The sequence below is a fragment of the Colletotrichum truncatum genome (genome assembly GCF_014235925.2).
Source record: "Colletotrichum truncatum strain CMES1059 chromosome Unknown Contig_0001, whole genome shotgun sequence".
NCBI classification, from domain to species: domain Eukaryota; kingdom Fungi; phylum Ascomycota; class Sordariomycetes; order Glomerellales; family Glomerellaceae; genus Colletotrichum; species Colletotrichum truncatum.
This window is the reverse complement of record NW_027222398.1, coordinates 8040372-8063736: the sequence shown is the minus strand read 5'-3', so window position 1 is coordinate 8063736 and position 23365 is coordinate 8040372. Positions and strand designations below refer to the sequence as shown.

The window sequence follows — 23365 nt, the reverse complement described above, 5'->3', positions numbered from 1 at the left end:
GGGTACCCTGGGGGAAGTTGGGTTACAGAAATGCATTCAACAAGACATCGATCGGTATTAGACGTCTCTCATGACTTGACGAAATTTTTTTTAAATTTTTTTTTTACATACATACACTCCACACGGGATAAAGATACATAGGCCATATAGACAAGAGTTTTTACATGCTCCCAGTTGTACTCAAACTGCATGCACGCAAGATTGGTCTTGCACTAGTATGTCTTTAACTTCTTGCATTTTCCAAGGCCCGCAAGCCATTGGGGGGGCGTTTGACTATGGACATCGTTGGTACATTGTACATGTCGGCAGTATGCGCATCGGACCTGCTCTCCTATGAACCGCCCTCTGCCGCGTGTGATCCGCAATATCGGCATCACCATCCATGCCTTCCCTCAATTTAGGGATTCCCTTGGTATCATGGATTCGTCCGATAACATGTCCTTCCAAAATTCTCTTTGAGATCTCTGTAGCCTCAAGGCCTTTTTTTGCAGTTGTTCCTAACGCCGAATCGTCTGCTTGCGAATCCCGCTGTACCTTTGGTATCCCCAACTCCGTCGCTTGTTGCGATGATTGTTTAGTATGACAAATGAAATGTAAGAAAGAAAGAAAAATATCAGGCTGTTCACGCAGGATAGCCGAGCATTATAAGTTGTAGTGCAAAACTTGTGATCAAATGAGAACAGCATTAACGTCACTAGTCCTCCCAGCTGTATCGTCGCTCAGCCAACTGAGGAACATGAATCCATTCGGTACCATCGAGTCGGCCCTGACTCGATGATGCGCTCGGGTCTGCGCGGTGACCCCTCACATGAGTTTCCGGTAGGTTACCCTGCCTAGAGAACTCTTGCTGCGCCATCAACTGCTCTTCAAATTCGGTAAAGTTGCTTCCCAGAGTGTCGGTTGAAAGTCGGCGGTCAGCCAATAGGTCAGGGACATGAACCTCACGCCCCTGGGGACACAGAGGGGCAATTGGCTGCGGTTCCGATAGAGAGATGTTTCCCTGTAAAGGCCCAACGCAAATTATATTGGAAGGATCGATGGGTGTTCGCTGGTAAGTTGGACTGGGAGAGACAGGTAGGAGCGGCAGAGGAACAGATGGGGCTGTATTTGATGAGCTCGATCGGCTCGGGGCGAAAGCCTCGCTGTTCATGGACACTGGCCGAGGCATCGTGTGCCCATAGTTGCTGACAGTGAAAGTGGGCGACGGATATGTGTGCCCATCAGTGAGTGGTGAGGGAAGGTCAGACATGCGATTTGTCCAATCACCCTGCGGACTGCTCATTGGAGACGGCATGGAACCATGATTGGATGACGAATTGTCGCAAACAGTTGAAGCTGTTGGTGAGATAGGGGAAGTTGGCAAAGATAAAGATGATGCCGATGCCAAAGATTCAAATTCAGTTGGCCTGTATGTTGCGATGGGACTCATGTCTGGAATTGACTTCTCTGGGGATGGGAAGTCTGCTGGGTTTGCCGGCGGGGTGTAAGCGGGCACAGGGCCTCGAAGTTGCATTTCCACCTTCCTTCTCGCTGCATCATATGCGGTCAAATTTCGCGTCTCCGCACCACCGAATTCTGCATGCCCATGAAGCGATTTGTTGTCATCTCCGTTAAGTTCGACGGGGCCAAGGGCTGGCAGTTCGTATACTGCATGATTGGCATCGGCGGCTATTTCTACAGGTTGAGACGTGCTGCCCATGGCCTCGTGCCGTGAGCCTTTCTTCGCCCTCTTCTTGCCCAATAATCTGGAAAAAATCTTTGCAATGGGACTTCTTGGCGGCTCTGGCATGATTGTCGAGGCCGTATCTTTACCCTCCTCTAATGCTCGGGTAGCGGCGCATGCTGCACTCTTCCGTCGTCGGAGGCAGTACCAAACAACCAGCAAGGCAATACAGGCAGCAACCGCTCCAGCAGCGATGCCAGCCATTTGGGCCGTGGAGAGACCGTGAAAGCCTTCTTGAGAAGGCGGCGGAGGGTAAGGGCTGTTGTCGGGACGCTTGATGTCAGATACGTTTAAGTGCATCTGTGAGTCGTCCGGAAAGACAGCTTGGTGAAGAGAAAAGACGCCACTGTCATACTTTGTGATCAGATATGCTTCTTGAAGAAATGTCCTTCCAATGATGAACGTGTTTGTAAAGTTGGAAGCTCGCCGGAGAGGGAAGTACGGCACGGCCGGATCGCCATATTTGATCGATTCGCTCTTAAAAGGATAGCGTAACACATGCGCAAAAGCTGCAGCCGTGATAGTGATGTTGACGACACCGGGGACTTGAAGTGGACGGCCAAAATCGTCGTTGTTGTCGTGGCTGCTGAATGAGAAGGTGAAAGAGAAGGATGAAGAGCCCGCCTTGAAGGCAGCGTATTGCTCGTTAGTGACAGTGTAGAGGTCGAAGGTGCTGTTGTAGGTCAGATTGAAGGCCTCAGCGAACTGGTCGCAGATGGTATCAGGCAGCCAAAGGTATGGGGTTGAGCTGTCAATCATGGCTGTGAATGAGGTAGACATGTTGGACAAAATGCGAGTCCTGGCATCCCACCCTCCTGGCACGGCTCGATCCTGACCCGCCGTCACTTCGATACCCCGGACTAGCGCGTGAGGCAATCCATCACTAGGATCCAAAGAAAATTCGTTGTTGTGCATCACAAATCGGCTGGCGTCATAGCCTCCTAGTGTTACAGAACACGGCGTGCCGGAAGTGCCCTCTGTCGAAAATCAGGATTAAGAGCGTTCATGTGGGACATTTTGACATACTGTAGTAAGCGCCAGCCGTATAGCCGTAGCTGTAACTAGGAATCCATCCGTAATTCTTGACGGCTTGTGTGAGGGGTGACTCAGCAATCTCATTACCAAAACTGCCTTTGGTGATACCGAGACCAAGGAAGCCAAGGTAATAATCAGTGCTGTTGATCGATGCCGTAATGACGTTGTCCATAGTAATAGCCTTGCCTGCCAAAGTGGTCGTTGTGAGTGTGTCTAGACCATAATCCCCGTTGCCGCCATAGCCAAGATAGTCAAGTCCGAGTTGCCATGCACCCAAAGAATTCCAGGATTTTGAGTCGCTGAAGGTGAACACATTACCTCGGGCGTTGTTGCATAGAGGCTCCTCTGGACCGCGAATTAGCATAAACTTCGCCGCAGAAGACACAACACAACTCACTTGCAAGACAACCGCCAGCACCAACGACCCAGAATTCGGAAAGTGAAGTGCTCACAAGGACGTTTACAGATTGCTTAGGAGTGCCGACTTCAAACTTAACCGTTGACCAGTTTCCGTCGACGCCGTACCTGTAAGGTGTCAGGGTCATATAGCTTCTTCGCATCATTTATACATACCAGTCAGACGATGGAGTGAGAGCCATGGCAGTGGGGTTTTGTGCGCGAACGATGCCAGCGAGGACCGTTGCGACGATGATGATTGACAGCATGTCGTCGACTTGAGGTGGAACCCGACTGGTTTGTTCTTTTGAGGTGCGCGCAGTCACCAAGGCGTCGTTGTGATCTGCATGGGCGTACCGAGGAAAGGGCGGGCCGCGCGAGAAACCGTTTCCATCAATTGGGGTTATCGTCAAGCCGTCCACACAATGCGCCTCATGCAAGTCGAGATCATGACTTGCTCCACGAGATCAAATTGAAGTGAGTCGTCAAAAGGAGTAGTGTGCCGTGAGGAGTGGAAGAGGGTGGGAGGAGGGAGAAGAAATGCAATTGAATGATCAGCAGCAAATTCTAACTTTCCGCCATTGAATTGAGTGGGTGGCTGCCAGCCCAAGATAGCGTTCATGGTTATCCAAGCAAGGACGAGCCACGGCCTGCCAACCTGGACAAGGGCTGTGCCGCAACAAGCAAGGGAAAGCCGGATGGCTCAATGGCACGTCGGGGTGTGAGACAAGGACCAGGTCCCCGTCCAGCACCGGTCTGGTGGTCCCGTCGTTCTTGGGAAAGCTGGGGACCGGGGTACAACTCAGATATCCCTGTCCATTTATCGACACACAGTGTCTTTACCTGCATCAGGACAAGTGCGGCGGAGCATGACAAGCCTCCCTTCACAGCATGGTTGTTGTCATCCCCTCCCTCATCAACAACAATGCGCCTGCCCCCCCCCCGGCAAGAGATCGGGACACAACAAGAATGGGCTTTGACGGGGGCTTACTGTCGCTGGTGCCGTGATAGTCGAGATGTTAATGTCTTAGCATATCACGCCAGTTCTACCAATGTGGGTGAGGAGACGGCGTGATGCCTCCGCCCAAAGGCGGAGGTATTTGAGTTAGACGCGAGAAGCGGGTAGGCCGGTTTCTGGGAAGCTTTTGACGGCCCTCATGCCAGCGAGTGTCCGGTCTAAGTGCAAAGGAAGAATGAAGGCTAGGGGACGACGCAATGGCCGATAGTAACTCTTTGAGCCTGAGTTCTGGTCGTTACTATAGGGGGAGGCTCAACTGATAAGTGGCCAGCTTACTTACAGGTTTTAAGATGGCGGCAACTGGTGCCATACAGTAACCGCGAGCAAGTAGCAAAGACATGTGTCCGCTAACCGAGCCATGCTTGGACCAATCATCATGTATCTTAACCCTTTGTCTTTGCCGTTGCCCCTCGATGGGAACAATGTGATGAAAGGCATGACGGCTAGCAACATGCAGGTCATGTAAAGGATAGGAGGTTGGCTTTCGTCTTGCTAGCAATAGAATTGTGAAGTATCGCCAATCAGTACGATAGGTGGATCGGCTTCTACAAAGTAAGCCAAACTGGCTGACGTAATTGACGCGGTGGCACAGTGTACTAGTATGATCGAAAGACAGCAGAAACGATGTACTTGAGCTGCAGCCAAGCACCGTTCAGGCATCTAGTGCGTTTTGGTAAGGCAGCCTATTTGCTGAACAAGATCGATGCCGGCGGTTTGGTTTACTATAGCCGGTCATGGGATGTCTCTGCAGGCTATTCCTTGTCCCAGCTATCTAGCTGAAGTTGCAGAGTCGAAGCAATCAACATGGGGCAATCACACCGTTCTGCTGGCGACGACAGTCACAAGAGTCCCTGATACGGTCAGCAGTGAGTGTCCAATACCATGAAACAGGGCTCATGACGAAAGGAGATGCAAGTCTTCACCCTCGAAGACTTTGGCAATGAGGTACGTGGTGTGTGGAATAATTCCAGCTGGCGACGACTTTCTGAATGTTGCAGCGGCTGTGGTAAAGTTGACACCACGCGTCTACTTCGAAGTCGGATTCGGAGAATCGTCAATCATCCAAAGCACTCACACAAGCATGCGTACATACATCGTAAGCAGGCGTCTTGGATGGGGAAAAAAGTCCCCCATACAAAATTGGAGACGAAAAGCGGGATTGGATTGGAAGGAGCAAATTTCCAAAGCTGCTTTCCCGGCTGCACATAGGAAGCTACTACTAACATGGCCAAAACTCTGAGGAAGGAGCAAATGGCGCAGGATGCACGACGGGTTGTCTTTCCGTGTCAGGAACCCTGGCCCGGACACCCCAGCCTATGGGGGATTCGTCCATACAGCACGCGCATCTGCCACCGCACCACATTACATGCTGCAGAGCTTTCTGAGGTTGATTCTGTCTCTCCATCCGCTCAGAATTCGACGGGCTACCTCTCTGCCTCCCGTCTCCTGCATATTCCGTCGGCAAGTCAGCTCAGGCAATCTCATCCTCACTGCGTGTCAATCGATGATACCTCAGGTCGGATACAGCTGGAGTCCATCCCCCCAACCGCAGCGGTCTGTCCCCGCGTTGTCCTATCCGTCTCTTGTTGTCTATGCAGAATAGCCGCACAGTGTAGCAGTAATGCACATCAGATTCCCCAACAATGGATGGCTCTCGACCCCAATGTGACTGTGGACCTCTGTATCTCCATCTTACAGTTTATCGCCAGCCACCCTGCCACCGTCCCCACAAGTCGGACGACACGGCCAAGCCCCATTTCTTACTACTATGCCAGATATACGTCCATTACCATGGATCTGTCGCTATTCCAAGTTCGCTCAACATGCTGTTTCGGCGCCCGTCGAGGCTTTTCCGGTTGCCAGCTTTCAAGCGAAACCCTTGGGATCGTCAATCAGAGGCAGAAACACGAAGATGCGGTCGCAACCACAGCTACCGTGACTTATGGGCCTCCACCGGGAGCAACAACAACAACCCCCTATAACGCAGCGGAGTCATGAACCAGAACATATACCGGAACGCGGACGCGCTCTGGAACCTTCATGTCGACAACCCCACAACAGGTCCAGACCTTGAAATGCCGGCTTCTTCGGGACTTGACCGCGAATGATTTGAGTATTGATCTACAGATATAACGAAGGGAATTATCGTTGGCTAGACGAAAGAAGAAAGCACAACAAAACAAAGTTTTCGGACCTGTTGACTGAGCTTTATCTATCTGATACACCTCACTAGCCTGGCCAGGCGCATCGTGAACAAAAGAACAAGCACAACCCAGCGAGGCTATCGCCGCTAAGGAGAGATATGATCAACCAGATGGGGAATTCGGGAGAAGAGGGCTCTGCACTTTGCTCGCTTGTTTAACCTTTCCTGATTGGCTCCCGCTGTCAGAGACTCTAGACCTTTTTGGTAACGGCACCGGCTGCTCCAAGCAATTGCCATAGACGGACGAATTCATTATTCTCACGTCGTCGCTGGATAAAGCTGGAAATATGTTGGAAGGGCATCATGCACGAGTAGTGGATATCAAAGAGGGCCTCTGTATTCTCTCAACAAGGCCATCAGCACGGCCAGGACTGACTCGTATCCTTGGAACCGTCTGCATGGACGGACACCCGTGATCACTAAGGCATCGGCAGTCAGAATGCTGATTGCCAGGTTGCTGGTACGCCTGCTGCAACGCCAGAGCTCGGCAATCATCTACAGTCTCGGCTTACTATTTACTGTTGCTGCCCCGCGTCGAATCGCATCGTTCTTTCCCCAGAGAGGGGCCACAGTGCAGCAGGTCTAATAGCCGGTCATCCTAGAGTCATGGCCTGATGTCGGCCATCACCGCAGTAAAGGTACTGAAGTCGGAAATGGCGAAAGCTTCTCAGCCCCCTAATGGCCACAGAACCCTCCCGCTTGTCCGTCGGCGCGCTGGATACAATGTGTATCTGTCACAATGAGAGATTTGAACAACGCTCGTCTAATCTCTTAGCGAATGCCGCGGCGGAGAAGATGCGCTAGTGCCATCCAGACAGGCTTGGGATTGCCCCGTTGGCCAACCTGTCTTGCTCGTTGTACTGACTTCGTGGATCTCCTCCATAGTATGAATTTGACAGAAATGTGTATGAATCGATGCCATTAGTAACGTAAAGTAGGTCGCTGGCCGATCGGCAAAGACACATCTCCTCAAGTCGGCTGTACACGCCCACACGCCGTAGGAGTGCTGCAACAACAATTGAGTGGTTTTTTATTTTTTTTATTTCTGAATACGTCCCAGACAAGGGTGGCGGAAGCGCGTTTGCACCACTTTTGCACACTGCAAATCTTGATACCAGGCTGGGCGATAGATTCAATTATTGTTCTATCTATTCTTTCTTCCTATACTCTCAAGCATACCAGGACTGCCTGCAAGGCCTAGACTTCCACATTCTGTTACTTCGAAATGGGTGACAAGTGTCTCCACACGAGGACTTGTCGCAACCACGTTTGGTAGAGTGGTGGATGTGGATCGAAGTTAATTGGTGGTCTTAGCGAGCCATCCGTTGTCGTCGATACCTACCCGACATGTCGGAAGACGGATGGCTTGAGAGTACGCCCAAGAACGACGCGTTCACTCCAACCTCAGCCGCCTCTCCAGCCGCCGCTTAGACCGCAAGCACACTTAGGGCCAGGTTTTTGGGTCAATGTGAAAGATCGTCGCCAGGGCCACTCAACACGGGGACGATCAGTGTTCGAATCCGGTGACGCTGTAGGATTGTCCTCGTCGTAATGGATGGACAGCCAAGTAACTCTAGGAATGCCAGTTGCTTCCTGTCGATGTCATCTGTCGTCAAAGAACCAGTTCTACTGACAAACAATTCTGCCTCACCTGAGCCTCCCTTCTACGGGGGCTCGATTGTCTGAGACACCGAGATGTTTCTGGACTGTGATTGGTGACAAGAGCGACAGAGACAATTGATGGAAGCAGGATGCAACACTCTTTCCGGGTGCCCGAATCACGGCCAATGCCCGTCATCGGCTGGCTCCTGTGGACCGAGGAGATTTTCTCCCTGCTACACCCACCGACTTGTTCTTCCATGTGGGAATGAAGGTGACCTGCTTCTTGAGTTTTACCGACCGGGTTGGCAACCCCCGGGCCTGCAAAGGTCCTTCATTGCAACTCCACAAACCCAGAGCCAGCCTACTGAGTAAGGAGTACTCCGTACACTGGCAGCAATATCACTGGTGGCAGCTGGAGCTACTCCATCCTCTCGGCCCCATGTCCTGGAAAGGCAGTCCCTGGAGCGTGGACGCTAACAGCCCAGCCAGCCAGCTTGTTGGTCTCTAATTGACGGCGGGCCAACTCGATTGAATTGGCTCATGTGCATTGGTGGCACACACAAGACATCTTGGAAGTTCTAGGCTGTGGTCACGCTAAGAACCTTGGGGCAACTGGATCGTTTCCCTAGCTTTCCCCGATTCGCTAGACCACGCGTAAAAGCACTCGCGCTAGCATCCCTGAACCAGCATCAAATATGAACCCCTTCTCGCCCTAATTGCGGGCGGCGCCCGGGCTGGCTGTCCGTTGCTCTCTTCCCGCTACCCGAAAGGACTCCGTTTTCATAGCGTGTCTCAAGCAAGAATGTCCTGCAGTGGTCTCGAGGAACACACCTAGCTTAGCAGCTGACGATAAGCTGTATTTCTGAATGTCGTCACAGCATCACCACAGTATCGCGTCTTGGATTCAATGGAGAGGCGGGCGAGGATACGATGCAGACAAGAAAGGCGCAATTCTGAAAGAAACAACGTTATGAAAATAGTAAATATTGTACTGCTCTCTGTCACGGCCTTTTCGAGCTCAGTCCATGCAGACAGGTCTGGTATGTTGGATCTGTTAAGATCAATCGCCAGGATTCAGCAAACTGACAAGTTAGCAGCGAAGCGCATTTCGCACGTTCCAAGACAAGCTTTGGGACTGAATTCAACAACGACATCTACGGGCTTAATAAGCCCCTCGTCGCAGGACACATTTTCAATCAACCTCTCAACCACTCAAGGTGAAACGTCTTCGACCAGTCAATTAGTAGCTACCAGTTTCCCATCTGCTTCGCCCAGCCAGCAGCCGACGACCTCAGGATCTTATGTGCCAGGAGGAACCCTCTCAGGAACAGGAGAACCGAGCACAGGCCGCATATCCTCGGCAACATCAGATGAAATCAGTTCGCAGATCGTCGGCAGTTCCAGCACGGTACGACCGGTCGATTCAACCACTCACAATACGGTCATCATCAGCCCGTCGGAACTGCCAAACACTGCATCTACCAGGAACCTCACAAGCACGGTGTCTTTAGGCATCTCTTCACATGGCCTGACCACTATAGTGAGAACTAATTCATCAGCGTCGATTTCATCTGGCAGAAGTACCACTTCGTCATCCGCCTCGTTTAGCGGTAACTTTAGCAGGCCCAGTACAACCTTTATTGACACGATTGATGAGAATCAAGTAGTGACCCTGACGCTGCCTACGGGCTATGAACCCAAGCAAGACTGCATTTCGACTTCCGAAGGCGCCATACCAACAACATGGTCAATTGTCTACACATCAACAACAACTTTCTATGGGAACCCCACAGAGTACACACCTCCTTTCCCCGAAATAACTATACCGGCCACATGCACTCCTCTCAACTCGGGTGGCGGAAGATCACGCCCACCGATCTCTGGTGCCTTTTGTGCCCCCTCGGTTGCGGGTGGATGCTCATCTATAGAGGCCATAGCATCATATGCGCTCACCATGGTGCCTAGCTCACCTAAGGTTGTACCAGCAGCGACGTTTACGTTTGTCACGACGGCCAAGAACCCGTCAGTGATATATTTGCCCATCAGCACACCACGTTACGGCAATGATCCTGAAACCAAGGCCCCCCAGGATAAGCAGACAGCCTTGAAACCGCCTCCCGATCAATCCACAGACAAATCCCAGCCTCCGCCCAGTCCACCCGCGCCGCCACGTGAAAGCGTCAAGGAACCTCCCAAGGCCACTTACACGGTCACTGTTGCTCCTACCAAGGTCATCATTAATGATCAAACGTTCACAATAACGAGTCCCTCAGAAACAACTCGGGTTACGGTGGACGGCGCTCAATTTACCATCAACCCAAGCGAGGTAGCCGGTGGAGGGACCGTTGTTAATCGTCCAGGTAATGTTGGTCGAAGAACGCTGGAACCTACAAGTACCATGGTTGGGGAGCTACCTGTTGTGATTGCTCCAGATGGAGCGCAAAACGCGGTTGTGGTTGGTGGAACGACGTTCGAACTGCAAAGCACGCCTGTCACGGCGGTGGTCCAGGACCAGACCATCACGGTCCAATCTTCACGCATCATTTTTCCCGACCAAACCGTTTCGATCAGCCGATCGTCACCAGTACAAACAGAGATTGTGGTGGCGGGCGGTGAGATGCTGACGGTTATTGGTCGGTCCATCTTGGTCATCCGGTCCACGACGATTACCTACGGGCCAGAGTCATCCACCATCACAGAAATTGTGGACGACGATACCATCATAATCGGCCCAACCGGGGTGACTGTTCACAATGTAACCATGGGGGGGCCCAACGCGACGCCATCAGACACCTTTTACGAGATCGTGGGTGGTGCTACAATTACACAAGTAGGGGCGTCGCTTGTGGTACTCAAAGGTACAACCTTTACCGTTGGCCCAGGGAGGGGGACCACGACGACGGTCGTCGGTGGCGAGACTATCATAATCGGTCCGTCAGGTGTCGCTGTGTCGACACTGACCTTCTCATATCCGTTCGGGCCAACGGTCATTACCACAATCAGTGTGCCGACAGCAACTGCGGCGCCGGCGCCGGTGCCGTCCGAGACAAAAACGAATGGCGGGGCAGGTGTCAGGCACGCAGGGAGAGCGACAGGGGTCAGTCTGGAATTTTGCATAGCGATCGGTGTCTGGGTTCTGGGACGCATGGTTTGAGACACACAAGGTACATGACAAGAGGTGTCAGGCGTTGACGGTCATTTTCATTTTCTTGGACAGCAAGGTAGCAGATGACGGGCAACGGACAACTGAACTTGGATATGGGGGGGGGGGGGCTCTTGCACACAGGCGCAAAAGGCTGGAACTTGACGAACATGGGCGGCTCAGGATGGCACGATACCCAGGCTACGGCCAAGGCGGGGACTGTAGGGGGCGGCTTCAATGCGAACCTTGACAGCGTCTCTCGAATTGTATAATTATACACTTGTAAACATAGTTCATGCTGCTAATGGGCCTTCAGCGGGGAGGGTGAGGGAGCGAGGTTGCAGCAACAGGGCACAACACAGCCTTCTCGTGGCTATTAATCGTCATTCGCCTCGCAGATATACCGTGAAGGGTGCCAACCGATAAAGATGACGCGCATTGCATCGTCTGAATTGACGTTGCATGGGAAGGAACCATTCTAGAAAGGGGCACGGCAGCCATGATTGGACTGTAGGTTTGAGGCTGAACTGGGGAGAGTTCAGATGATACACATGCACGAGTCGTTGGCATCGCGGCACTGTGCGAGAAAGACAGAAGAAAAACACAGGCGAGGAGGGGGGGGGGGGGGGGGGGCCAACGAGGGGCAGACTCCCTTCAGGCCCCGCGTTTGGTTTTTCACATGGGTTCTACGTCACAGGTTTCCCTTGTCTCGGCGGCGGCGACGATTGAACTTCCTGAACCGCCAATTCGACCAACCCCTCCAAGGCTCGGCAAGCCGCAGTTGGAGGAGTCTCGAAACTGGCAGCTCTCAGCCTCGGGAAGCGTGGAGCCGATGTGGGTGGCGAGGAGGGGGATGGGCCATGCGTGCATGTAAATGGGATCCAGGGAAAATGCCGCTCTCCCGCGCGGGTGCTTGTGCTGACTGTTCCGCCATGTATCAAGACCACCTCTTTTTTTTTTTTTTTGGGGGGGGGGGGGGATGCACAGTTGCCCAACTATATGGGGAACAGAATGAGGCTTCGCAATCTATCCACAACCTGGTTTAAACGCCAAGAGGTCGGGGGAAATAACCAAACGGGTCCCCGTCAGATATATTGTGCCGTTTTTCAGCCCTTCATGCTACCGTGACAGACTTGGCCGCAACGTCGAAGCGTGGTTTCTATTTTGCCTCCCACTTCCTTGTCTTGCTCAGGGACGGTGTCCACAATCTCCTTATTCTCCGATTCAGAGGGCGAGCTTCCGTCATATCCAAGCGTCATGGATGATTGGAAGTGTCCGCCGATATGATAATCGGAATGGCAATAGGATCAGAGCTGCGATATGAAGGGATGAAGGGCAGCAGGAAAGTCACGCGTGGGATACGATGGGCCAGGGTCATATGGGATGGAATGGACTCATGTCGGCGGTTTTCCATCAACTCTAATACTAAGCGTCACCATTTTGATTTTTTTTCGCGGGCGGTCGTGTTTAAGACAATGTCTTGGGGTGTGAAAATAGAGGGGCGGAGTTGGAAGGAAGCTAGACCTACACTGGACTAGATGGATGTCTTTTGGTGAGACGTTCCCGCTTAAAAGTGCGCGCTTCGGAGTTGAACACCGGCTCCGTTGACCGTCGGGAGTCATCTGCTCCTCCGAAGCAGTTTGGCGAGGGTGAGTTGGCTGGCCGGCCTGGGCTCGCGAGTGGTTTGGTCGGAGCTGCAGGTCATGTTCTAGCTGTCAAAGTGTCATGTATGAGACAACACTCAGCCCTACGCCTTTCGGGCCGCCAAAAGTCCCCCATCATCTGATGATCGCCGTGCTGTGGCTTTTCTTTTGGGGGAGCTACAAGTCGGTGAGATCTCGGGTCTCACCGCCCGAGATTCTGAGATGGCTGTTGGGGGCTTTCTTTCGATAGGGGTCGTCGTAACATGGATCAGCAAGAGGAACGGGGCCAACACAGGGCTGTCTCAGTTCTCTGGTGAGTATCGATATGAGGGTGTGCTGGTGAGACATGGTGCCCATACGAGTGGTGATATGTAGGACGAGGGCTGTAGCCGAGGTTGGCGGTGCTAGGTGAGAGTTTGAACTTACCTTGCGAACGTAGTGATGATGACGAAAACGATTGTGTCGGCTTAGAAGCAAATGAGAGCGACGGCATGTGCCTAGGTCTCCAGGGCGAGCGGCGTGGTATTGAGTTGAGGCCTGGCATAATTGTAGACGTAGCGTGGAGGATCGCGTCAGTTTCGGAGCCAGCTCCGGTTTGGTGTTGGTCGTCAACTCCGTTCACCACTCTCTTGGCTTTAGCCGATCATCCGTGAGCACAACTTGGCTCCGTTAACAAGCTGCTGTGAGCTACTCCCCCGATAAGCCCACAGGCGAGCGGGTGATGTTTTGTTTCGCATTGTGCCCTCTATGCCATATGCTATGTTCATGCGCTTCTTTGTAGGGACGAGGCAACCAGTACAGTGTAAGACCGCTGGAGATTGGCGAATGCCAAGCATACACATAGTCCTAAGCAGAAACCAATCTTAATTCTTTATACTACTGCTGGCTTAACTCTGAAGCTTTTTTATGATATGATCATTGAACTGGTTTAGGTCTTTGATTATGATATAAAGGTTCTTATATATCGTTACCCTGGAGAATCGTTTACTACAAGCTCTTTCCAAACAGTAGCCATGGTTCTCAGTGAAGTTTGAAAATAAAGCTTCTTAAACTTGATTGCTTACTCCCACTCTTTCATCAGAGTGTTACTCTCAATATCCTTATCAAAGTCGGGAATATGTGTAGAATGACACCAAGGCTTGAACCCCTCCTCTTTGCGAATCGTATCCGCGAAGAAAGAGCACCATCTGATCCGCGGGTGGGCCTCGTTGACCTCCCTCCTCGTCTTCTCGTGGATCATTTTGTCAAAGTCATTGACGTACAGATGACGCCCAACGTTGTCGTACAGTGTGGCCAACTGGATCAACTGGCCCATATACGTAATGGTTCCGTCAACCCCCATGTCCTGGTGCCGAATGATGGCCTCGCAGACGGCCTCGGCTTGGTCGGTCGAGGCCCCGTGGTCTTTGAGCGCATTGAGAGCTTTGATGCCGCCGTAGATGTCGAAGGACATGCGGGTTGCGGTCAGATTTTCCTCGGCAGTGCCGATGTCGTGGAGGAGACATGTCAGAGCCCAAGTTACAGGTGAGAAAGCTGCTGCTCTCTCGGGAAACTGCTGCGTTGTAATGGCCATGCCTGGGGTCGAGAATAAGCTTTGGAGTTTCTCAGTTGTTCAAGAGATCAGGTGTGTCCTACCAAAGTAAAAGACTCTCATTGAGTGGTTGAACGTCGGTGCATGCAGACGGGCCTTTGCGTACTCCACCGTCTTGGAGACTACAGGGTCATCAGAAGGGAACTTGATCTCCTGGACAGAGATAGGTGTCGGCTCATGAAGGAATGGCTTGTCGCCAAAAATCTTGCCAGCATCGACTGGCACGGCAGTCCAGCCGTTGGCGTCAATCTCGTCTTGACACATTATGAGACAGAGAGGAATAAGGCAAAATGTTATAAGAGTTGAGTAGCTGGACACGTGAGAAAAGCCGTTGTCAAATGGAGAAAGGCAACTAGTTATTTGGCCAGTAAATACAATTGGAATTATATACGTAAGAAACTGCGACAAAGTTTCCATAAAGCGTCGTGCCTCGAATACTGGGCCATCTCACAGCATACAACGCACAACAGCATGCAAAAGTGTAAACCAAGAACTTTGGGCACCGTCCTATGAGGTCATAGCTACCTCCGCTCATCCGGGGCCGAAGGCCAGGCCGGCGGCCGGCTGGGTCTCGGAGTCTCCTTCCCTACTCTCGTCCTATCCCGCGAGTGGTCATCCGCAATTATCGATGACCGTGAGTCACCACGAACTAGAACTTTCAACGACCTCTTCGCTACGGGGGGAACATGTTACGTTACAGTTTGTCGACTTTAGTCAGCACGGCGTTCGGGTTGGATTGAGGCGCCGAGGAAGGGGCTTATCAGACGGTCTGTAGATCGGTGTTGATGCTGTACCAGCTAATCATGAGCAAAAGTCGGGATAAGAGAAGTACGGGATTGTATCCATGTTCACGATGTGTTTCCAATCCCTAACAACCTTCAACACCTTGAACTGGAGGAGAAAACAAGATCAAATTGGAGCCAAGTCCAGGTTGAGCAGAAATTCCTCCAAGCCATCAACACATATTTGGGTTGGATAACAACCAATGTGAAGTTAGATCTTCAAGTTCTCGCAATAGGCATAAGCAGTTATCTTGTACTTTCATAGAGCCGGATAACAACCTTCTGCATTGGAAACTCTCGTCTTATTCCAATTAAAACATGCATTGGACTTGTACTTTAGGCTCTACCATCGGTTGGAACCCTACTACTTACTGTAAGAGGCTTGTCGCGGCAATCTGCGTTCTGGATGTAGGTTCCCCATCGGGCCCGTTCTTGCAGGGGTTCAATTACGCCCTTTACGGAATTCGCCGTTCAAAGATCTGTTCTCCCTTGTCCTATGTTTTGGCTTCGCAGTGCGAGGAGAGATTGAGGAGAGATTAATGGGGCCGCGCTTACTCACTGGTCAGGTCTTCATGTTATGTTATTGTTATGCACAGAGCTTCAGGTATTAGGGTCTACAAGATGAGTCTCGACCCGCGAGGAATATTTTCATCAGGACAAGTTGATAGATTTGTGGTTAAAGCATGGGGCCTCATGGAACAGTTAAATGCTAAACCCCGATTACGAGGCGTTGACGGCACCAAGTGGCGAAGGTCCTTGTCACTGACATTCTCGCTCTCGATCTTGCTGCGGTCATCTGAAAAAGGCGGCAGTTTGTTCTTTCCGGAGATTAAGGAAACCCTGCATAATACACAGGACCGAGATTGACAGCCGAACCGACCTCACCAGTCTCCGAGGCCCAGCGACTGACAGGATGACATGCGAGGATTTAACACCCTCCTCGACTGCGGTTTAAGACGCTTTCACGACCCTTCTGAGGAGGATCCTAAATACAACTGATGTTCTTACAGTACACCACCTGTGTTGACCTCGAGTGATGGTTTCCTGCAATGAAGGTCATGATTTGCCTAGGGGATAGCTACAGACGCGACTACGAACATCAACCGCGGCGACCTTGCTATGTTTCACACCACCACTGATCAACATCGGAACCACGCTCCAAAACTTGACTGTAACTACCAGTAATTATGTCTACGAACCGGTGTTGCGTATTTTCATATATCATCCAAGAATGCATTGTTATCGAGGTCTGTTGTTCATCCCAGAAGATGCCACGGCCAACTAGACGACATAGCACAAATGGTTGCGCTACTTCCCAGCCTCCTGCAGTTGCAAGTGTCGAAAAGACCGAAACAGCGTCTTTTAACTTCCTTGTGTCCTGAGAGGATGACGTTGAATCAACCTACGTTTTCTCGTAACCTGTTACCAAGCAAGCACAACTGACACATATCCACCTGCCTAAACGTAGATAATGAATGTTTTAAAGCAGAGGAGACGGGGTGAAGGATGTTGAGGTAAGATAGAGTGATTGGTCGTTCACATCAGCCCTAAGAACACTTACGAGCTAAATCTTAAGATGGTACCAGGAAGAATTGTTAATGCATTACGAATTGGAAGAACCTCTTTCAGGCAACAACAGCACTTAACAGACAGTATTGCAGCTAACGTCGCTCAAATATATCTATACTTCTAGGATCTTCGATACACAGAGCCTCTCAACGGCAAGGGCCTAGCTCGTAACGGTGCGAGTAGGAAGTATCGCTACTCTTGACGAAGCAGACAAAATAGCATTAACTGCAGCAATGCAGGAGAAAGACAACATTTGCTCCGAAAAAAACCACATCAAATCAAAACAATCCTCAAAGTCAGTGCAACATCTGCAATCCTCGCATCTTCACATCCTCCCCTTTCCTTTGCCCTTACTTTCCAACATGGGAAACTCTTCCTGGTGAACCTGCTCTTGCTCGAACTCCAAGTCCGGGTGCCCATTGGCAGTAGCTTCTTGAAGGCTGAGCCTCAATGCCAGCTCAAGGTCGTCTTCCTGCGGCACTGGCCTGCTAGATGTTCCTGCACTGAGGGCTAATGCGAGCTCCAAGTCATCGTCCCTTGGCATGGCTCTGCTTGAGGAGGCAGTATTAGATCCGGTTGGCGTGTAACTTGCAAACGGCGAGGTGGATGATGACTGCTTCGTTTTCTTCGTAGCCTTGGGCTTGTATTTGACGGCAAACTCGTAGTCACCAGAGCTGTTCCCCTGTGGTGATTGTCCCGCGTCGTTGGAAGCCTCCATGAGCGAGAGCCGAAGTGCTTGCTGAATCTGCACCTCGTATTCGTACTCTTCCTCAACTACAGGAGGAGGTGGCGTGAAACCATTGACACTTGGCTCCGGCGTGACTGTATCGACGGTGCTCTCGCTGAAGGACGAGGCGGTGTCTAGGCCGGCATCAAATGCTGACCCGGTATCGCTAGCGCTGGCACGGCGCTGCTCTTCTAGTAGGAGAGTCTCTTGCGAGATCATCTCGGCGTATTGAATGGCTTCCTCTTCGGTCAAGTCGCCATAGGCGCCAACTCCGAAACGATTGCGTAACCAGGCATCTTCACGGGCTTTTTGCTCTTGCTCCCGGCGGAGTTCTGCAGTTTCGGCAGCGATGTATCCAGAAACCTTGCCACCCTGGCGGCGCGTTGCAAGACGGCCGTGAATGTCTGAATGCCGGAGACGGCGTTTGCGACCAGGTGGTTGAGTGGTCGCACTGTACGCCCAATAGCGGAGGAAGGCACCAAAGGATGTAACACCACGCAGGACTGTGGGATCAGGGTCGAGGTGAATAGCCCGCGCGGCCGCGTAGGTGTCAGCGTTGAGCGAAGGGTTCATCGTCACCATGTGTCGAGGTACTCGACCTGCCGAACGTGCGTTGAGGGTGCGGAGAGGGTCAAGGGATGACGCGAGCGGATCCCAAGCTTGGACAAGACCGTCGCTTCCGCCGTGAACAAGATAGAGAGCTGTTAATGCTAGGCATGAAATCTCCGGTGACTCAGTTTGAATCAATCGAATAGGCTGGATTTCAGTTTTGGTACGTTGCTCGCGCATGTTCCAAACTACTACAGCACCGCTCTTGGTGCCTACAGCAAGCATGCGAGTCCTCCGACCGGGAATCTCAGCCACGGACTCGGCTGTTCGTGGGGTCATGGTCGGAGTAGCCGCAGATTTGTGGCCAAAATGAAGGGGATCTTCATAGAGCGTGAGAAGAGCATGAGATGACAGGTCCACAGCAGACGCAGTGATCTCCGACTTGTGATGGTGGCCAAGCGCCATTGTGTCCACAGTCCACTCATCTAGAGAGCTGAGTGTTGCCGGGGGAGTCAGCGAACCTGAAGAGGTCGGCGTCACATCACCGTAACCCAGTTTGACGGCAGATACGGCCTTGGGTTCTGGCTGGCTGTCAATCCCGTATCCGAATAGAGACGTCGGAGCAGGAGTCACGTCTTCTTGTGGTGCTGAATTGTCCTCTACACTTGGCTGAGGCGCCTGGGCCACGGCCCTAGCAAAACGCGTAACCTGAGATTTCTGGGCCTGATCAAGGCCACACTGGACAGAGACAATGACCTCGCCAGCACCGTTGTCATCGTCATTCGCAAAGTCGACTTCAAGTCGTCTACGCATATCCCAGCCGTCACAGACCTTGCGGAAGTGTGATGGCTTGTAACGTAGGAACTTCTCGATCTCACGGGCTTCTGCAACAAGTTGTTCCTTGCTCAGCTTCATAGCATCCGCAGGAGACCGAGGCGAGTATGCACCTCGAAGCGCATGCTTATCCAAGTCATCAGACCGAGCCTGACGCCGGGTTTGGTCAATGAGTTGCCAGTAGACCGATCGGCCAGCGTACCAGGCATTTTTAGTGACGTCCTCGCCCTTTGCTCGATCAATGGTCGTTTTGGGGGCATCCACAAGGTAGTAAATCTCGCCCAGAGCATTGAGAGCAACGGCCCAAACTCGCTGAGCGGTTTTTCGCTTCTGGGTATACTGGTCATCAACTTTGAGACAGACAATGGGTACGCCAGGACTGAGCACCCAGCGCGCCGTCATCTCACCGCTAGCATGTCGTGGACCGCTGCCATCTCCCCCCAGAGCATATGCCGTCACAATTCCAAGCGTCGAACCCGTCATTATACCAACCGCTGAATGGGTGATGTTGGGTACTGCGGTCGATTTGGCTACCCAAACGCTTGAAATGGCTTCTGATAGTTCTGGAATTTTTGGAATATCCGGGTACGTATCAACCACGCCAGTGTCGCTGCTGAGGTAACGGCCGCGCAGCTCGTTCGTCGGTCGGTAGTAGGCGCGCCCTCCAGGAAAGCCTTCACCAGATACAAGCCCGTAAGGCAGACTGACGTCCATAACATTAGGGCACGCAGCAGGGCCGTCACCATAACCGTAAGGCTCGAGGTTTGGAAACACTTCATCCAGCTGGAGTGTAGAAAAGGGGTCATTGAACCCCCATTTCTCGACTTTTCCATTGGTAGGATCACTTAACGTTCCAACTCCTAGGTCCGCCGCGCCATGAATAGCCATGGGAGGCCTTTTCCCAGCGGCAGCAGAGAAAACCGCGTGGATATGCGTTACAACCCAAGGTAGCTTAGAGTTGTAGGTCAGAACGGCGCTCGACTTTTTGCTGCTGCGAGTGGACGCGCCAATGCCCGATCCAGGCTTGCCCCTGATAAGACCTCTCAGGAGGCGCGTTCGTAACAGGTATTCGCTTCTCCAAGTTGCCAAAGGTGTCAGACGCGCAAAGTAGCGGGCCTCAGACCGCACGAAATCAGATAAGTCCTGATCAAGAGGACCTAGGCGAGTCTGCTCCGACCTGACAAGCATACCTTCGTGGCCAGGGAAGAATCGCAAGAACGCCATTCTCCACGCATGAGGGGTTGTGACAAGAGCGTAAAAGCGTTTCGACACGAGCGCCACAGCTGAGTGGGAATCGGGGTGTAAGTGAGAGAGGATGTGCGTCAAAATTTCTGCATTATCTTGTTAGTCAACCTTTCTGCATGACCTCGCGAGAAAGGTCTACGAACCATTAGGGAAGTCTGTGAGCTGAACGCCGTCGGGCCGAGCATCGTATCGCTTGATCACCTTGAAGCCCAAGGCTTGGCGGGGTGTAGAGGGCGTGAGGGCATTCTCGTAGTCGATCACTCGTTGACCAGCGACAGAAGGATGAGCTTCAGCGGAATGACCGTTGGTGAAGCTCAACCGGCGAAGCTTCTCGTCGAGCTGGACAGCACTGATGGCGTCGAGTGAGTCACTACCGCCACCGTCCGGGACAGAGCGCGGGGAAGCACTGCCCGAGTCGGCGCGGCGGGGAGCGACGCCGGTCGGCTGGTGACGATGACGAAAGCCATGCTGATTCGGAGGAGAGGAGATCGGGGGATTGTCTTGTTGGCGTTGCGTTTCTGAAGACTCAGCAGGCCAGTGTTGCATAAAGCTGTGGTGGGGGTGGTCGTGGGCAGGTGGCGAGCGACTGTGCAAAGGCAAAGTGCACAGTCTTGAAAAATCGAAAGGATATGATGGGAGGGAAATATGCGGAAGAGGAGGGAGAGTATGCGATGCGGCTGCGACTGGAGTGGTAACTTGTCGTGGTACAATGGTGATTAAGTGAAGCTTTGCGTAGGCGCGGTTCGTGACGAAATCTCCGGGAGATTGCGGGCGGTGGAAAATCTCCGGGCCGGCTTCTTGTTAGCGGAACTGAAGGGAAGGGAGTCTTATCGCAATCACTACGCATCATCAACGCCACATGAAAGCAAAGATATTACCTACAATGTTCAACTCCAGTGATTACCGTCTTCTAACTCTGACATAATTCACCTCATAAGCATGAGATCTCTGGAAAGCAAGATACAATTTTGCAACTGCATGGACGGACAATTGGGCCTCTGACTGAGCTTGTCGTAATAAGTAAGAACCACAAACTGTGCCCCAATCCCGCAGTGGCCACAGCGCCAGTGTGTCGTCGTTGAGGCCAAATCAACAAAAGGACCTCGAAACCAATCGACTTATTATACCAGGTTGCACACCTTATTTTTCTCAACATTTTCAAATTGCAAATGGTCATGGGGGGAAAGGGAAAATCTAGTAGAACATAAAACTGCAAATGTAAAAAAGATGTTGTCAATTCACATGGAGATTGACAAAAGATGAAGATGCGGCCAGTGTGGATTGAACACACGACCTTCAGATTAAGTGATTGAAGTTAACTTCAGTCTGACGCTCTCCCAACTGAGCTATGTCCGCCACAGTCTTCGAATTTAGATGACAAAGTTGTGTCTAGGGCAGCTTAGGTACCTAATTGCGGAAAGTGGGGAGGCCCTGACGGGGACTTCATGCCTGTTTTATTTGAGCGGGTACTCGTCGATTTCACAATCTGCGGACATTGTGTTCATCAAATTCCTTTGCAAAACAACCTCGGCTGCTGCTCAAGCATATCTGCTCATTTTCCTTTAGGAGGAGGCCAAGCGGCGTGGTATGATGTGAAAAAAGGGGGAGTTTGTTAATGTGTGTGGAGTTATCGAGTAATTCCTTTTCCTCCTCTTGTCAAAGTCTCCCCGCGACCCTAATGCTACCCAAGACTGTTCCAAGACTCCAAGGCTAATGAGTCGCGCACATGGCAGTTTTGGCAGGTATGACAGGACGCTTGACACGAGAGACAAGGTTGCGGGGGCTGGCACTGACAACGACTCTATAGATATGGATTATCAACAACTAACAAGCTCACACCGCGCCGGATCCACGAGACAGGGCAAAACTTGGCAAGTCAACATCAGACATCTTGTTCTTGTTCTGTGCTCCACAAAGTGACAGGCTACCTTCTTGTGAAACAAATCCAACTTTACTTTATTGCTTTCCCAAAATGTGACAAACCGTGCTCCAGGAGGGACATTTGAGCTGCCAGACTGTTGGGTCTCGGATTCCGAGGACTAACACGCCCTGGTTCGCCCTAAAGGCGGCCGACGACCAGCCTGCAGAGTGACAGCCACCGTTCACATCCGGCCGATGTGGGATTATTACTACCTCGGGTCGCCCTCGTCAGACGACCCGGCCCCGATGGATTTTCCGGCATTATGCCACGTTGAGGCTGCTTTTCGGACCCCGACTCCGTCGTTTTTGACTTCAGAATACGCGGGATCAATGATTCCATAAACGTAGGGCAGAACATTACACGTTCGTCCCTTCCCAAAGCACGGACATCAACCCTCCATAGCCGTTCCTGGAACGGCTCACCACGCTGCTGCGATCCCGTAAAACATGAGTCGTGCAAGCAGGGCTGATCAACAACTGCCTGCCACTGTGCTACCAGCAGACAGGACCCTGGGCTGGGCCACGTAACAGTTCCCATGAGTTCGTTCCCCTCCCATCTCCCGCTCCTTCTTGCTGACCCCGGCCAGAGCCCCCATTCTCCATCTCTGGTGAAGCCCTATGAAGAATCAAGGAAGGGATAGCCCCCGCTGGCCCTCCCAAAACCCAGGATGCTGTTCCTCTGTTCCGCGATGATTGACACCGAGGGACACTGTGCTTCCACGACCTCTGTTAACGCGCTCCAATTCCGTCTTCCGCACTTCCACGCTCATTCCACCACTTCCGCACGGCACGGCAAAGTCCGGCACACCACGGGGTAACATGTCAAATTTGGCTTCAGGAGCGTCGTCGTTGTTCCTCCAGCATGCCTCTGCAAATGACTCAACTACCTCGACACCACGGGATCTACGAATGATCCTATGTACTGTGCACCCTCGGGTTCAGCTCGGCTGACAGAACAAGTAGGAAAGCAGTTCAAGGGTCCCGACATCCGCACCCAGACCCGAACCGGTCGGAGGAGGAGCATGGACCTTCTAAACCCAACATATCCACTAAACATAACCCACTTGATATGGCAACCACGAGGAGAAAGAAACGAGTCAATGTTAAAAGGAGACGGGTCCCCATCGATCCAGTGTGACGTAGGTCCCCGCCCAGTTATCCGTTCCCTTGGGCCGCACCTCGACAAACTAAATCCAGAGGCAGACCGTTCCGCTACAAGCCCCCATCACGGCGTAAATGTGAACAGGCGGGAATCCAACTGCCTTTGAGCTTGAAGCCCCGTCTCGCACATCGACTCAGTATACGTCCGGTAATATGGAAACACCTGTCACATGCTGGTAGGGGGCAGAAATTTCAACAGAAAATTGGGTAATAAGAGCATGTCAG

General features: G+C 52.0%; 4 protein-coding genes across 4 annotated transcripts; 1 reads left to right on the top strand and 3 right to left on the bottom strand.

Annotated features, from left to right (window-relative positions):
* Positions 1–694: 694 nt before the first annotated feature.
* On the bottom strand, positions 695–3423 carry CTRU02_202221 (eukaryotic aspartyl protease family protein; the record flags this gene model as incomplete). Its single annotated transcript, XM_036719628.1, has 4 exons — positions 695–2700; positions 2750–3103; positions 3156–3283; positions 3332–3423. The coding sequence occupies 4 exons, from the start codon at positions 3421–3423 to the stop codon at positions 695–697; spliced, it is 2580 nt and encodes an 859-aa protein (XP_036588330.1).
* A 5579-nt stretch (positions 3424–9002) lies between these two features.
* CTRU02_202220 (uncharacterized protein) lies at positions 9003–11131 on the top strand (the record flags this gene model as incomplete). Its single annotated transcript, XM_036719627.1, has 2 exons — positions 9003–9017; positions 9074–11131. 2 exons carry the CDS (start codon positions 9003–9005, stop codon positions 11129–11131), a joined length of 2073 nt encoding a protein of 690 aa, XP_036588329.1.
* A 2691-nt stretch (positions 11132–13822) lies between these two features.
* On the bottom strand, positions 13823–14617 carry CTRU02_202219 (cyanamide hydratase; the record flags this gene model as incomplete). Its single annotated transcript, XM_036719626.2, has 2 exons — positions 13823–14337; positions 14398–14617. 2 exons carry the CDS (start codon positions 14615–14617, stop codon positions 13823–13825), a joined length of 735 nt encoding a protein of 244 aa, XP_036588328.2.
* A 2412-nt stretch (positions 14618–17029) lies between these two features.
* On the bottom strand, positions 17030–20605 carry CTRU02_202218 (f-box and wd domain protein; the record flags this gene model as incomplete). The annotated part of the gene is made up of 2 exons (XM_036719625.1): positions 17030–20145; positions 20203–20605. The coding sequence occupies 2 exons, from the start codon at positions 20603–20605 to the stop codon at positions 17030–17032; spliced, it is 3519 nt and encodes a 1172-aa protein (XP_036588327.1).
* Positions 20606–23365: the final 2760 nt, after the last annotated feature.